At 38.7% G+C, this 16,878-nt stretch overlaps 1 protein-coding gene across 3 annotated transcripts in view; it reads left to right on the top strand.

Moving 5' to 3' along the window:
- Positions 1-16,878, top strand: part of PAK1 (p21 (RAC1) activated kinase 1) — a 148,481-nt gene that overhangs the window by 66,906 nt on the left and 64,697 nt on the right. For 2 of the 3 annotated variants that reach the window (XM_080814910.1, XM_080814909.1), the window contains exon 2: positions 13,971-14,181. In XM_080814910.1, coding sequence (XP_080671036.1) covers positions 13,992-14,181 — 190 coding nt within the window. In that variant the 5' untranslated portion in view covers positions 13,971-13,991. The remainder of the gene's footprint in view (positions 1-13,970; positions 14,182-16,878) is intronic. The other variant, XM_080814911.1, reaches the window with a different exon arrangement.

The raw sequence follows: 16,878 nt of genomic DNA, 5'->3' as shown, positions 1-16,878 counted from the left end.
ACAGTGATCTTTTGAGGAAGAGGGTGGACTGGGCAAGATAGGTGTTATTTGGGTAGAGGTAGGTGTGGTGGGAAAGACTACAGTCTGGAAAAGAAGACCATATAGGTTAATTTCTTTACCTCCGAAGGCTGGCTTTTTGGACTGGTTTGTTTCTATTCAACTAACTTTTCTTGAGTAGCGTTCTCAAAGTGGGAGAATGAGAGGGGAAACAGAGATTAGACAAGATTGCTATTTTCCTGGCACTCACTGTCTACACTGTAATGTGGAATGCACATGTATACAAAAAGCTTTGAATATGACATCTGTCATCATCACACATTCTCTGGATCACCTGTTCTGTGTTAGTTATGGTGCCAGGTGTTGGGGATACAAAGATGGAAACTGGACTCAGTTGCTACACTCTGTTGTGAGTCAAGGAATACAGACATCTGTAACCTCATGTGTTAATGTATATGTGATAGAAGCTCAAGGGGCTATGATAACACAGGGGGAAATTTTAATCAGCAAGTCAGTGGCTGAGCTGGTACCTAAATTCAAGTCTTCTCTGAAGATGGTATCTGTTCTCTTATGCCATGGTCTCTTCTGACCCTGTGAATGCATATAGTATACAGAGAGTTTTCTTACATTTTTCGTCCACATGTGGGGCTGGACTCAAGGTATTACTAGGATGAAAAAAAAGCAGTTCCATGTGGTAGGTCACTGTGCCATAGCCAAACACTCATTACCTTGAAAGGGAAACTGATTTGGCCCCTGTTAATTTCTCCTGGCTCTAGGTCACTTGGGTGAGTTTCCTCTATAAGTCATCTACTCTCTTCCTCCTTTTCCACACCCCTCTATTTTCTTAAATTCGATTTCTGGTAGGCTAAAATCCAGATGGAGCTAGGCTAGACATTTCACTTCCACTGGCCTCTGTAAAACAGGAATTTAACACCTCATAGGGTTGATGAAGATCAAATGAAATAATGAATGTGTGAAACTAATTTGTAAACTGTGAAGTGCTCTACAGATGTTACTGTGGTTGTTCCTGAATGCATTTTCAGCCATGAAAAATGCTTAGATGCTGTAGCGTAAAAGAAATGCCTAGGGGGTGCCTGGGTGGTTCAGTTGGTTAAGTGGTTGCCTTCTGCTCAGGTCATGATCTCAGGGTCCTGGGATCAAGCCCTGCACTGGACTCCCTGCTCAGTGGGAAGTCTGCTTCTCCCTCTGCCTCTCCACCTTGCTTTTGCTCACTCGCTCTGTCTCAAATAAGTAAAATAAAATAAAAAAATCTTAAAAAAAAATAAAAAAGGAAATGCCTAGGGTTACTCACTGACTGGTTTAAAATTGAGCCTCAATCCTTAGTAACGAAGGAAAAGGAGAGAGTTAGAACAAGGATGATTTAGAGACTGGTAATTGAACCCCGTTAAAAACTGAGTTCAAGAGATACAGTGATTTCTTTTAGGTCAAACAAATAGTAGGTGGCAAGTATAAAAGATATTATTTTTGGTGGCGTCTTGTGATACAGGGGGGGAAAAAAGAAGAAAAGGAAGGAGGGGGAGGGATTTAAAAGCATACTGACCTCAGTTCAGAGTTTGGTTCCATAACCTACTAGCTCCTTGGTTTTTTATCTTTCTAAACTTCATATATAAAATAGAATATATTTACACCTACTTTGAAGAGTTATTTTAAAGCATAAAAATAATTATATAAAAATTTATCTAGTAGGCATTTAATAACTATTTTTGCAAAAATAAACTCTTAAATTATCTTCTAAAGAAAGTCTTCCTTGACTCCTAGGCTATTAAGGGCCCCTCTTTGGGATTCATGAAACACTCATGTTCTTCCTCTCACCACTCACAGTTGCACTTACTGTGTCATACCGTCATTGTGGTTTATGGATCACCTATCCCATTAGTATGTGACTTTTTGAGGCTAGAGACAGGGTCTAGTAAATCTTGGTGTGTCCTCTTGCTGAGCCCCCTTTTGTTGCTAGGTATAGACTGGTAAACACAAAGAACTTAGTTGCTTCTTTGTGAAGCTTACTGTTTATTGCTAGAGACGTATAATAATTAAGCAAAAATATTTCATGATAGATGCTGTGAAAACCAAGAGTTTCATTTGTTCATTGTAGGTTTAGGTACTTAGAAGAAATGCAGGCAGAACTGTCTAACAGATGATTATTAGTCTGAAAGAACTTTTGGGTTAAAGGTAAAAACTTGGGTACCGTCAACATATAGGTAATAAGTAAAGCTATAGGAAAGGATGAAATTATCTAGACCAGAGTGTAGCATATGAGGAAAGGAGGTTCTTAGCCTTGGACATGTCAAGGATAGCTAGGAAGAGTCTGCAAAGGAGATAGGAATACACAGAAAGATAAAAGGAAAGCCAGGTGAATGCTGCAGAGAGATTAGGTAAGGTGAGGACAGAATAGTAACCATTTGATTTGGCAACATGGAGATGGTTGGTTGTCTTGACAAGACTACTTTTGGTGAAATAGAGGGTGTTACTTAGTGAACCAAAGGGGAGGAAGTGGAGATAGTGTAAATAGACAATTCTTCTGAAAAGCTTTGCTATGAAGGGAAACAAAGAAATGTGTTTTGAGGAACATGTTGGTGTCAAGGGAGGGGTGTATGTGTATGTGTGTCTTTGAATAGGAAACACTATAGCATGTTTATATTCACTCAGTATTTACAGATCAGGCCAAAAATTTAGAGATCATCTTCATTTTTTTCCTTTACACTGTACATCCAATCTCTAAATAAGCCATTTGGTTCCACCTTCAAAATACCTACCTTTGCTGTACTACAGTATACCTACTGCAGTCCTGTCAAGCTACCACCAGTTCCCACCTCAATTAATGTAATAGTTTCTTCATGGTCTCTTCACTTTTCCTTTGCTCCCCTGCAGTCTGTTCTCTGTAGCCAGAGTGGTCCATTTAAAACATAAATCAGATCACTACTCACAATTCTTCAGTGTCTTCCCATGCTTGATACAAGATCCAAATTACTGTGGCCTGTAAAGTCCTATATAGTCTGACCTCTGGCTGCACCTCTAATTTAATTTTTCTGCCGTGTTTCTTCTTGTTCACTAAACTTTGGTCTTGTTGTCCTTATTGCTACTCTACATGCCCCAAAATGTTCTCATCTTGGACATTTGTACTTACTGCTCCCTCTGCTTAAAATGCTTCCACATGTTACTTTGATTAGTTGTCTCATTTCATTCAGGTCTTAAGTGTCTTTTCCTCAACGAAGCCTGTCCTGATCATCTTGTCTTATATATCACCCATCCCTGGCCTCCCCCCACCCAGAGTCACATGCACTGCTCTTTATTTTCATTATGGTCTTGACATTATATATTTGCTTACTTCTTTGTCTGCTTCTCTTACTAGTCCATAAAATCCACGAACACAGGGACATTGTCTTATTCAGCTAGATTAGTACTGGTACATTGTAGGTGCTCAATAAATACATATTGAATGACTGAATAGAATTAAGAGAGAGAGATGGAGAGGGAGTGGGAGAGATTGATTGATAGATTGGTTGATTAGTATAGCTAAAAGAGATCATTCCAGGTGAGAGGAAGTGCAAGTTGAGGGAGGAGAAGGAATGGCTTTTGATGGGAGTAGGAATACCTCCTTCATTGTAAATGGGTGGTACAGGAGCAGGGGGGCATATGGATTTGGGAGTGGGAAGATGGAGTTCTCCTGCAAGGATATCTGTTTTCTTATAGAAGGTGAGTTCATCAGTGAAGGTGAAGGGGGAAGCCTAATTGAATCCCCATTTGAGGCAAGGTAATCTTTTGCAGAAAGGTATTCATAATTTTCAAGTGAAAGCAGTCAATTAGGTAACATTCTTTAGGATATTCAGCTGCTTCAGTACAGAGACAGTTGGGGGAAAGTGGGAGTTCAACTATCCCAAAGCTGGGATTTTGCCAATTGCATTTAGTAAAGGGAGAGAAGACAAGGCGGTTGATTGTTTTGTTTGTGTGTGTGTGTTGTTGTTGTTGTTTTTATTTATCAGATTTGTTTAGATTGATCAAATTTGTTTTAAGTATACATGTACAGTGAAAGCCTGTTACAAACTTATTGTCTTACACATTTTACTGAGAATCAGTTATCCATTGCTTGTAATTAATATCTTAAGTCTTAGTTCATTGGCCTCTACCCCAGCATTAACAGGCTCCTGTGGTAACATGACTGTGATAGCATTGTGAACTTTCAGCACATTGTAGTGTATCTATTGGAGAGCAAATTCTAATTCCCCTAACTTTTTTTTTTATTGTGGTAAAATATGCATAACATAAAACTTACCATCTTAATTATTTGAGTGTGTGGGTTAGTGGCATTAAATACATTATTAACATTAGTATGCAACCATCAGCACCATTCATCTTATAAGTCTTCATCTTGTAAAACTGAAATTCTGTGCCTATTAAACAATAACTCCCTATTCTCCCTTCCTACCAGCCCCTGGCAGCCACCATTTTACTTTTTATCTTTATGATTTTGACTACTCTAAGTACCTCATATTAGTGGAATCATATGGTATTTGTCTTTTTGTGATTGGTTTATTTCACTTAGAATAATGTTCTCAGGGTTCATTCATGTTGTAGCATATTACAAAATTTCTGTCTTTTTCTGAATAATATTTGATTGTATGTGTATATTATATTTTGCTGATCTATTCATCTGTTAAAGAATACTTGTATCGCTTCCACATTTTAGCTGTTGTGAATAATGCTGTTATGGGCATCAGTGTGCAAATATATATTTGAGACCCTGTTTTGAATATTTTTGTGTATATGTATCCAGAAGTGGAATTGCTGCATTTTATGGTAATTCTATTTTTAATTTTTTGACAAACTGCTATAATGTTTCCCACAGTGGCTGTACCAACTTACATTCCCACCAGCAATGTGCAGGCTTCCGATTTCTCCACATCCTCACCAACACTTTTTGGTTTCTCATTTTTTGATAGTTGCCATTCTAATGGTGCAGGGTGTTATCTCATTGTAGTTTTGACTTGCATTTCCCTAATGATTAGTGATTATAAGCACATGTGATTAATAATTATAAGCACATTAGAACTTCTTTTCATGTGCTTATTGGCCATTCGTACCTCTTCTCTGAAGAAATATCTCTTCAAGTCCTTTGCCCATTTTTGAATTGAGTCGTTTGGTTTTTTGTTGTTGGGTTTTAGAGGATTGATGGCTTGTGATGTTTGAATGATTTTGACGGGCTATAGTTAAGGAAAAAGAGAGGTGAAGACAGGAGTTACTAACGGATAATGGGTTTGAGCTCAAAATAAAGTCTAGGAATTATAGTAGAAGTTCTTGAGCAAGTGAGCTGCATGGATAGAAGGTTGTGTTGGAGTATATAGGATTCATTCCAGGTACTGGAGTTAATACACATTTTGGTGATAAGGTTCAGGATGTGATTATGGGAGTATTGGCCAATTTGGACTAGAGGTCAACAGTTGAAATGGCCAGTGTGTTGGAATGGTCATCATTGTTGGCAGGGTGTAGAGGCCATCTAGAATGATAACTGGGGAGGTACAGAAGACGACTAATCTAGGAACTAAAGTCTTTGAGTGAGGTGACTAGGAATGGGGTACTGGGCAGCAAGGATAAGGCAGTGTGGGAAATCACAGGAAATGTTCGGGCAGAGATTAACTAGAAGGTCAATACATTCAGGAGACAACTGAGTAGATTCCAGTGTTTCTTGGGTGGTTGAACCAGATGGCCTTATAAGTTCCTTCCAGCTCTCAGATTGTATGGGCCTCACGTTTTAGTGATGATTTTCTCACTTCAGGGCATCCATTGGGAAGTCTAATGGTTTGGTAAAATAGATTTAAAATTTCCCCTTAACTGTTAGGAATAGCTTAATTGGGGCTGCAAGTCAGGAATTTCCCAATATGGTAGGGAGAATACCAGTACCTCAGTACTGGTACTGGTTCTGCAAGTAACTCTAGTGGCTATCTGCAAGGGTGGTAGAAGTAAGGAAGATGTGTAGGTATGATTGAGGCGGGGAGAGGAGGGTGAAGGTACAGGGCTAGCTTAAGTCTTGGACCCCAAATATCTCTGCCTTTTCCATTTCACATCTCTGGCTCCCATGCTCTCTAATTCCAGATACAGACCTTTGTTCATTTTGTCTCAAATTATAATTAGTGTAGAAAGAGTATTTTTAAGAAAATCAGAATAATCAGTGTCTCTTCATGTCCTCACTATTTCACTGAGTGATCTTAGGTAAATTTCATACCCCTATGGGTTTCAGGTTACCAGCTATAAAATAAAGGTTTAAGATTGGCTGGTTTTTCAGGATCCTTCTAGCTTCTGTTTTTTTTTTTTTGTTGTTGTTGTTTTGTGTTTTGTTGTTGTTGTTTTGTTTTGTTTTGTTTCTCTGTAAACCAGGCTGCCTTAGTCAGTGAGCCTTTGCAAGGTACCTAGTGTGTGCCAGGTCTGTGCTGGGTGGACTTGGTGACAGACTCAGTTTTGTCCCTTGTCTTATTTGTGGTCTGGTGGGGCTGACCTGAAATATAGAAACTGCTGCATAGAAGTATATATAATTAAATTAAAATGTTGCGGAAAAGATAGAATTAGAGGGGGTTCTGTGAAGGTTTCATAGAGAAAGTGAATCAAAGTGGGTCTTGAAGAATGAGTAGGAGTTTGCTTGGCAGACGACTTGGGACATCTTAGGCGGGGAGAACAGTGTGGGCAAAGGCAGGGGTATGAAAGCATATTGAGCTGGAATGACTAAGTTTAAGGAATAGTAGAGATAAAACTGGAAAGATGAGTGGGGGATAAGAACAGATATTTATTGGACATCTATTTTGTGCCAGGCAACATGCTAGGTGCATATATATGTTCCATGTATATCTATATATCTATGCTTTTAAATTCTAGTAATTCAGTTGATTAAGCATCTGCCTTTGGCTCAGAGCATGATCCCGGGGTCCTTAGATCCACCCCCACGTCCAGTCTCCCTGCTCAGCGGGGAGTCTGCCTCTCTTTCTCCCTCCTCCCACTCATACGCGCGCTCTCTCTTTTCTTTCTCTCTTTCCCAAATAAAATATTAAAAAACAAATTCTTGTAACTCTATAAAGTACAGTCTTATTTGTATTTTACCTGTGGAAGCAGTGTCAGAAATGAAAGTAGCTTTTCCAGCAACCCAGAAACAGCCTCCAGTTTTCCTTCCTGCTACCTCAGCAGTTGCTTTCTTGTTGCTAAACCAGAGCAAGTGGCTGGAGGCTGCATAGCGGGAGTGCCTTGGACGTGTCAGAAGGACATCCCTCAGCGAATTCAAGATTGCAGCATTCCTGGCTCCTGCCAAAGAAAACCTCTTGGCACAATTTAATTAAAGATCAGATTCTCATAACCAGGTGTCAAGGGCATGCAGTACTCCCCAGTTCTGGGTGGAGTGTTGGTTGTGCCAGTCTCAGCTGCTTTGAGTTGTTGACTGACAAATGTGATTAATATGTGGACTAGGTTTTATTTTTTCTTCTTCCTTTCCCTTCTTCACCTGAAATAATGGCCTGAGGAGTTATTAGAGGTTATCTAGTCCCTTTGCCGTTAGAGTGAACAGTGACACGTGATATAGTAGAAAAAGAGTTGGTCCTGGAGTCACACAGACTTTATTTCACATCCGTGCCTCTGCTGGCCCTGGGTGACTGGCAGTATCTCTGATATTTTGCTTCTTCTGACTTGCTCACTGTTTTATCCCCAGCACCTAGCACAGCCTGGCATACAGTAGGTGATGAATAAATATTTGCATTCATGAATGAGAAAACTGACACCAACCAAGTAGATTTCCAAGTTTTCTGTAAATTCCAAAGTGTTTTCTAATGTTAGTGGTTATTAAGCTATCAGTGGCAAATGAATGCTGAAATCCTATTTGTAAAGATAGTTAGTTCAGGAGGTCTGTGGGGAAACTGTTTTTTAGAATTTGAGCAACTCTGTTAAGCAGTTTATAGGACTCTCCAAAACTCCAAGTCCCATTGTGTGAGCTGAAGGCATCACAGAGCCCTCAGTGCAGACGGATGGCAGCTGGTCCCCTCCTCCAGGCAACAGCTCTTTTCTCATTGTCATCTCTCCACAGCCTTTTTAAATCAAGTGTCATCTTTTATTTTTAACATGGGACATTCATTGCGTGGATCTAGAACTGCTTAGAAGGGACCATTTTTCTGACTAGTGCTGTAGGTGTTATAGAACATAAAAGGCTCTCTGATCACTGTGTCCTACTTTTTTATTTTTGTGTTGCATTCTACCTCACTGTACTTTCACACTTATGCTATTACTGTGCTCTAGGATGCATTTGCCATTATCATTCTCCATCAAAATAGTCTGCTCATTTATTGTTTGTTTTCTTTGGTTCAGGTACTTTACCAATGCCTGTACCTATTTCAGACTAGTTAAATCAGAGCTCAGCACTGGTATTTGCCCCCTACCCCTTTTATTAGGAGAAATTTCAAAAGTACATCAAAGTTGAAAGAATTTTATAGTGAATACCTGTATGTCTACCACCTAGATTCTTCTACCATTAACATTTTCATATATTTGCTTTATCATATCCACTATAAATTATATATGGACATGAATATTATACCCGTGTTCATCCAATAATCCATCTTACTTTTTAAAAACACATTTCAAAGTAAGTTGTATATATTAGTATACTGCCCCCTAAGTACTTGAGCTGGTGTTTTAAAAAACTCCTAGGGGATTCTTTTTTTTTTTTTTTTTAAAGATTTTATTTATTTAATTGACGGACAGAGATCATAAACAGGCAGAGAGGCAGATAGAGGAGGTGGGGGAAGAAAGCTCCCTGCTGAGCAGAGAGCCTGATGTGAGGCTCCATCCCAGGACCCTGAGATCATGACCCGAGCTGAAGGCAGAGGCTTAAACCACTGAGCCACCCAGGCGCCCCTAGGGGATTCTAATAGTTCAGAGTCAAAGACCACTAGTCTGACTTATTTATTCTTTAAGCCCCTGCTTTAAACACCACCTCTTCTATGAAGCCTCACTGATCACCTAAATTCAATACTGTCTTTCCTTTTCACGTCTTCTGACATTTTACCACTTGTACTGCTCTGTAGCACTGTTCACAATGGGCCTGGCACTGTGGTTTTCTAGTCCTATGTATCTTGCTTACTAAACTATGAGAATGTCTAGAGTTAGAGCATATTCATTTATCTCTTTGTCCCTGGTTTCTACCATGGCACTTTAAGTGTAACTACTCAGTAAAAATTTATTGATTTGGATTGTACTTAAATGAAGAACCTGCAATGATATTAAAAGGTGTACATAACTTTCACATGGCTGATTTGAAGACCGAGAATTTATTTATGCCTCATGAAAGACATTTAGTAAATATCAATCAAGTCCAGCCAAACGTGTTTATATTGTGCTTTTTTTTGCCACTGGCTGGATTTGACTTACCTAAATCAAGAGTAGCGGAGTTCAGGTCAGAAAAGGTACACAGGGGATAGAATTACCTCAGGTATATTTGGAAAATTCTTTGGCAGAGAGTCTGAAGACATGGGTTCTAATCCCACCTTTAAACTGCTGTGTTTAAGCAATTTCATTCTGTATTTACAGAATGAATACCTCAGTATTCCTACCTGTTATATGAGAGGGTCAGATTAGGCGACCTTTAAAAGTTGCTTCTGGCTTTGATGTTATGTGTATCTTAATTTCTTTATCTTGGCCCTTTTTATATTAGTGGCTGTGGCATCTGGATGTCATAAAGTGGAAAGGAGTAGCTGCTGCTGTACACAGTCCTTCCCTCAGTCCGTGTCCCGTTTCATTCAGTATGTAAAGTACCTTACACATAATGGCTACTTGAAAAACGTTTTCTTTCCCTTCTTTCTGCGCTAGCACTGTATTTTTATGCTTTTTATAGAAAAGGGGACATAAACCACTTCCATTCCTTGGTTGCCTCTTGACCAGTATCTGTCTAGTGACCATAGAGTGGGAAACACCAAATTGCAGCTCATAGGTGGGGGGACGTTTATTAGAGTCATAACTAGTAAATAGTAGAGCTGGGATATAAATCCAGATCTCTTGATTTTAGATCCAGTCATCTTTTTATTATATCGCCTTACGGATGGCCTTTCTGAAACCTCACAACGATCCTGCGTTTATTACAGAGCCATTCAGTTGATTCGTAATTAATACTTCAGTATAATTAGTTGCTCATAAATTATTAGGCTCCCTGAGCGTCTGGAGCATTGGTAAAATGTGATCAGCGTGTCTTTCCCTCTATTACAGCAGTTTGTTGTCTAGGATGGATAGAGGGGTGCCATCTGAACTATCGTTCTAAACTTTGGCTTTGAGCCTCGCTTTATACTGCAGCCCGTCAGAAGGCATTGGCTTGTCATTGTCCCAAATATTTGACTGGCACAGACTGCGAGAAGATTTAAGATGTGTTTGGTCTCCTTATTTAAGAATTGAGTATATTTTTCCTTTCTCCTCTCAGGATTGATCCTTGGACTTGTTTTCCTATAAACAAAGTTTAAAATGGCGTAGTTTTAAAAATGTGCCAATTATTTTGCTGAATGTAGATCACAAAATGACCAGTGAGGGGATCTATGAAGTACAAAGAAAGTAAAGACTTGTGGAGAAACCACAGGAAGGGACTGTTTGGAGGGCTGCAGGGAAACTGGAAAGTAGTATAGAAACATCAAGTCCAAGTAAGTTCAGAGGGAAGGGTCGGGAAGGTACAAAATTGTACGGTGTATAGTTGAAGATACAGACAATGTTTAACATTGAGAAAACTTGAGTTGAGAAACATTGAGCAAGCTCAATGTTTAACACTGAGAGAACAAGAAGACTTGGGGGATTTTGAAAGATGATTTCAAGTACCTAAAGTTCAGTCTGGGGAAGAAGCAATAGACTTTTTTCTGAATAGACGTGAGACAGGATTTAGGACTAACAGAAGTAGTGTTTGTTTGTTTATTCATTTATTTGTTTACTTGTTCTTTATTCATTTGTTCAACAAATCTTTATTGATTATTCTGTGCCAGACCTAGTGTTGGGGATTGAGAAATAAGTAAGAGTGAATTTTGTTCTTGAGGAGTTCATAGTCTAAAGCTGGGAGAGAAGAGGGTGTGGGGGGAGGCAAATGTATAAACAAATAATTGCTGTGCAGTGTGAAATACATAGAACTTAATGTAAGTGAGAACTTTCTAAATGAAGTGACCAAAGATAGAATAGGCTGACTTTTGAGATCATAGATTTCCTAAAAATAGAAGTTTTCAAGCATAGGCTAGATGACCTTAGGTAGAATATGGTACAGAGGATTCAAGCATTGTATTCCAATAACAGATTTTAGGTTTTGATCATTTGGAATCATTTTGAAAATGGAGGTCTACCCCCTGAGTATTCTCCAGGCATGGTTGAAAGATCTGAGAAATGAAGAAAAGCCTGTATCAGAAAGGGTGGTGAACCTCTCTTGGCATAATCTTGGGCTGTGGCCTTGAAGGGGAGCTATATTCAGTGAAGCTTTGGGCTGAAGGACCTAAGAGGCAAGGAAGGGCCTGCTTAGTCTGTCAGGTGGCTGTAGGGAGTATAATTTTGGAACCTGCAGTCCAGGGTAGGAAGGTGTACTTGAGGACTTAGCCCATGGAAATTCCCTTTGTGGGAGCTGAGGGACTTGAGTTGGGGCTGGGAGAAAAAGCAAAGGCAGACCTGCAAAGTGAAGCCAGAAGAAATGGATAAAAAACACAACACCCAGAGAGTTAATATAGATTAATAATTCTTCTTGCTTACTTAATTTGTTTTGATCAAAAAGAGAAGTAAAGAGCAGATAGAGGTAGAGATGGGTTTGGTAGAGGTAGGTTAGGATGAATTACAGAAAGGGTGAAGTTTGAATCTGGCCTGAAAGATGAGTAAGATTTTTATCAGTCAGAGGAGGGAGAAATCTTTGACAAGAAGCACTGGGGGATTGGAAGAACGGTAAGAGACTTGGCAAATCAAGAGAACAGAGATTTCCAAGGTATAGTTTGAGTATAGGCTGTGTCTAGGTATGGTGGCTTAGTTGGTAAGGAACTTTAGCTTTTGTTCTGGGATGTCAGTGATGGATTTTAAAGTAGAGGAAGAAGGGGCACATGCATCCAGTGTTCATGGCAGCAATGTCCACAATAGTCAAACTGTGGAAGGAGCCGAAATGTCCTTCAGCAGATGAATGGATAAAGAAGATGTGTTTTTTATTTTGTATATACCATCAGAAAGGATGAATACTTGCCATTTGCATCAACATGGATGGAACTGGAGGGAATGATGCTAAGTGATACAAGTCAAGCAGAGAGACAATTATCGTATGGTTTTGCTCATAGGTGGAACATGAGGAGTAGTGCAGAGGATCATAGGGAAAGGGAGGGAAGACTGAATGGGAAGAAATCAGAGAGGGAGACAAACCATGAGAGACTCTGGACTCTGGGAAACTGAGGGTTACAGAAGGGAGGGGTTTGTGGGGATGGGGTTAGCTGGGTGATGGGTATTAAGGAGGGCACGTGTTAGGATGAGCACTGGGTGTTATATACAACTAATGAATCGTTGAACACTACATCAAAAACTAATATGTTGAGTAGCTGAACATAATAAAAAATGTAAAAAAAATAGAGAAGTGCCATGTTTTAGATCACCTATGGCATGTAGAGAAAGGATTCAAGGGAGAAATAGATGCAGGGGATCATTTATTCTTACATTTATTAAAAAATGTTAAAAAGGTTAATAAATTTTGTTCATAGCATTTAGATAATTGACATCTAAAGCAGTAATATTCAAATCTGGCTGGCACTGGGCTCAGTAATTTTTAACATTACAGAATTTTGTCCATAACCTAGTTACACTAAATAAAAATTTACGGGGGTCAGAACAGAACATCTATATTTCTAAAAAGCTCTTGGTGATTATTACATTGGTTTATTTATTTATTTATTTATTAATCAGAAACTTTAGCCTCTAAAGGACCATTGTGTTTACTTGAAGGAGCTTATATTCTAAGTAGTCATGGCCAAAGATATAATTTCCACTGTAACCTGGAAGAATAATGAGAGACTTTATTTATTCTGTATATGTATATGCCTGCCCATTGTCAAGGACACTTACTGATTTAAAGTAATAACATCCGTCTTCATTAAAACTCTTATTACTATGTGATATCAATTTTTTCCTTTTTTAAAGATTTTATTCCTTCTCTTTACCAGAAGCATTGGAGATTGCCAGTAAATTCAACACCGTATATGACAGGATGGTTACTGCATTGACTATCATATATTTAGATCAAAGTCAAATTTTAGAGGAAGAAAATACTGGGGAGATGACATAGGCCAAGGGTCAGCAAACTTTTCCTGTAAAGGGCTAGATAAATATTTTAGGTTTGTGGGCATATAGTCTCTGTTGCAACTACTCAGCTCTGCCATTGGAATATAAAAGATGCCATAGACAATGTGTAAATGAACGGTTGTGTTCTAGTAAAACTATTAACAAAACCAGCAGCTTTACGGACTCTTGATATAGTGATACAGTCCATTCTAGAGAGGGAACATGATTTTCCTAAGGTTACAAAATTAGAGGTTGGCAAAGGGTCACTGTGTGGAATACTGTTAGTTTTATTTAATGAATGAATAAATAGAACCCAAGTACTTAAGGAATTTCTTTAAAGCTAGTAAGTGGCACTGGGATTACTAATTAATTTAGCTGGGCCAAATTCTGCCTTTCAAACTACATCAGGCTGGTTTTCTGTGCTCTCCAATGTCTTAGGTAGAAAAAAAGAAGAATCTTGTGAATGTTCAGCAGTGCTTGGTACAGAGTAGGTATTACATCTTTGAGTATTGTTGAGTGAGTAAGACGGTAGTAGTTACGGTGTGTGGTGGAAAGGTTTGAGCTGGGCCCTTGAGGATGGGTTGTATCATTTGGATTCTTTGAAATTTTCAACATGTATTTCCTTTTGCATGAAAATAATAAAAGAGTTATGTTGTTCTTTCTGATTCCAGTAGCTGCTGGTGGTGGTGACAATGTCAAATAACGGCCTAGACATTCAAGACAAACCCCCAGCCCCTCCGATGAGAAACACCAGCACTATGATTGGAGCTGGCAGCAAAGACGCAGGAACCCTAAACCATGGTTCCAAACCTCTGCCTCCAAACCCAGAGGAGAAGAAAAAGAAGGACCGATTTTACCGATCCATCTTACCTGGAGATAAAAGTACAGTATTTCATTTCTTTCTAACTATTTGTATGCTTAAGACAATTTTTTTTGGTAGCTTAAAGAGCTGTCCTTTCCTTGACTTAATTTTTCTTTAATACCTTTTTTGCCCTTAAATCCTTCCCTTGTCTTTCTTTCCCAAGGTGACTGAAGTCAGATAGGAAATAAACTTATTTTTATACTTTATTAACTATTTCTAGCAAAATTCTAAGAAAATAATTATGCTGTTGCCAGACTTTGGATAATCTGAAGCCATCTATTTACTTTATAAGTTATAAAACTTTTATGAACTCACAAAATATAAGAAAGACTGGAGTGTCTTCATTTGGAAATGTTTTTTTCCAAACTAGTGTCATTTTTGGAATATCTTCTTTCTGGATTCTTGATTGCCTCTTCTTTATTCATATGTCCTCCTCTCACATCTAGATTTGGAGATTAAATATCAGTAAGAAAGGCAAGTAGTTGCTGGGAAAAAGAAGCAGGACTCAGCATGAAGTACTAAGAATAGGTTATACTAGGTGGGCTCATTTTCTTTTTATTGATAAAACTTCTAGAAGAATAATCAGGATTTTAAAGATTTTATTCATTTATTTGAGAGAGGGAGAGAGAGCATGAGCTGGGGAGAGGGGCAGAGAGAGAGGGAAAGACAGACTCCCATTGAGCAGGGAGCTGGATGCGGGGCTCAATCCCAAGATCCTGAGATCATGACTTGAGCCAAAGGCAGACACTTAATTGATTGAGCCACCCAGATGCCCTGAATAATTAGGATTTTAACAGTATATCTGATAAAGTCGCTGTAATTGTCTGGACAAGATAGTGAAATAGAGGTTTGGGTGTCCACATTGATAAGTGATTTTTGTTTGACTCCCCAAATATTTGTTTAAGTGGCTCTTGATGTGAGGTAAATTTCTCCATCATGCTTGCAGGGCCTTTTCTTGTGGTGTGTTGACGAAATTGGCTTTCTGTTTATAAGTAGTTATCATGAGCTTCTGATTTAGATGGACCTGATTCAAGTCCTGGATTACTCACTTACCAGCTCTCTGACCTTAGATATGTCAGTTAGCTCCTTTGACTTTAGTTTCCTCTCTGTAGGAAAGATTGGGATTTTCCTATCTCTAAAATTGGAATAATATTCACAGGGTTGTTGTGTGAAGATTATATGCGAATTTCCTAATTAAGTACCTTCCACACAGAAGGCACTTCATATTAGGATGTGTTCTCTTTACTCCTTTACTGAAGCTGGGAGGCATAGCTAGTAGACTATTTGATAAAAATCAGTATTGGGATTCTGAAATAGGCCAAATATAAGAAGCACAATGGCGAATTGCAGAAAGTACTCTATGTTGCAGAAAAATATAACTGCATAGTTATAGATCAGTGTAAGATGGTAGATGATAGTATCATTAACCAAATAAGGAACACAGGAAGAGGAACAAGTCAGGAGGGTTGGTAGTTGGAGAAAACAGGAAAGCCTTTAAACACATTGCATTTGAGGTGAAAAGATAATTTTAGACACTTTGCATTTGAGATGCCTTGGCATAGAGATGTCTAATAGGCAGTGTTATTATATATATTATAGATAGGAAATAATTGTTGAATAACTGAAATGAGAACTGTTAAGAATTTTTACTATTTTGGGCTTGTATCTTTGTGTGAGCTCTTTTGGGGTCTAGTTAGAAGAGAGATGGGTAAGTTGCTTAGTTTTCATTTTTTGGCTAACTCATTTATATAGCAGCTGCCAACTTCCTAGGTACAGGGCTATGATCTAGGTGGTGTTACCATGCCCTAGAATTTTCTCCCATATATATAGCCACTTGTTTATCCCTCAGTTTAGGTGTGTATGCTTTTTTTTTTTTAAAGATTCCACATATTTATTTGACATATTCCACATATTTATTTGAGAGAGATCACAAGTAGGCAGAGAAGTAGGTGGAGGGGGAGGGGGAAGCAGGCACCCCCCACTGAGCAGAATGCCCAGTGCTGGGCTTGATCTCAGGACCATGGGATCATGACCTGAGCAGAAGGCAGAGGCTTAACCCACTGAGCCACCCAGGTGCCCCAGGTGTGTGCTTATTTTTAACACTGTGCTTTATCAACCATAATTCTTGATCTCTGTTAAGTAAGTAGGTGTTTAGCCCAAGTTTCTACATGTAGTAAAGAGGACTCTTAAAAAGTTGAAATTGAACCATAAAAGACTCAATCTCAAGAAACAGACTGAGGGTTGCTGGGGGGAGGGGGAACGGGAAAGGGTGGTGGGGAAATGGACATTGGGGAGGGTATGTGCTATGATGAGTGCTGTGAAATGTGTAAACCTGGCGATTCACAGACCTGTACCCCTGGGGATAAAAATACATTATATGTTTATTAAAACAAAAAAATTAAAAAAAAAGTTGAAATTGTTCTTGCTGACTAGGAAGAAAAGATTTCCTGCTTTGTAGATACCATCAAAATTTAAAACATTTGTGCTTCGAATTTTACCACCAGGAAAGTAAAAAGATAATCCATAGAATGGGAGAAAATTTTCTTAAATCATATATCTGATAAGGGACTTGTATCATAAATATATAAGGAGCTAATACAACAGAACAATAAAAAAACAACTCAATTGAAAAATGGCTAAAAGATCTGAATATACATTTCTCCAAAGAAGACAGACAAATGGCCAATAAGCACATTGGAGAGATGCTCAAAATGATT

This window comes from Martes martes (assembly GCF_963455335.1).
Source record: "Martes martes genome assembly, chromosome: 10".
In the NCBI taxonomy this organism is placed as follows: domain Eukaryota; kingdom Metazoa; phylum Chordata; class Mammalia; order Carnivora; family Mustelidae; genus Martes; species Martes martes.
Note: the sequence above shows the minus strand (reverse complement) of the source record. Positions and strands in the feature narration are given on the sequence as shown.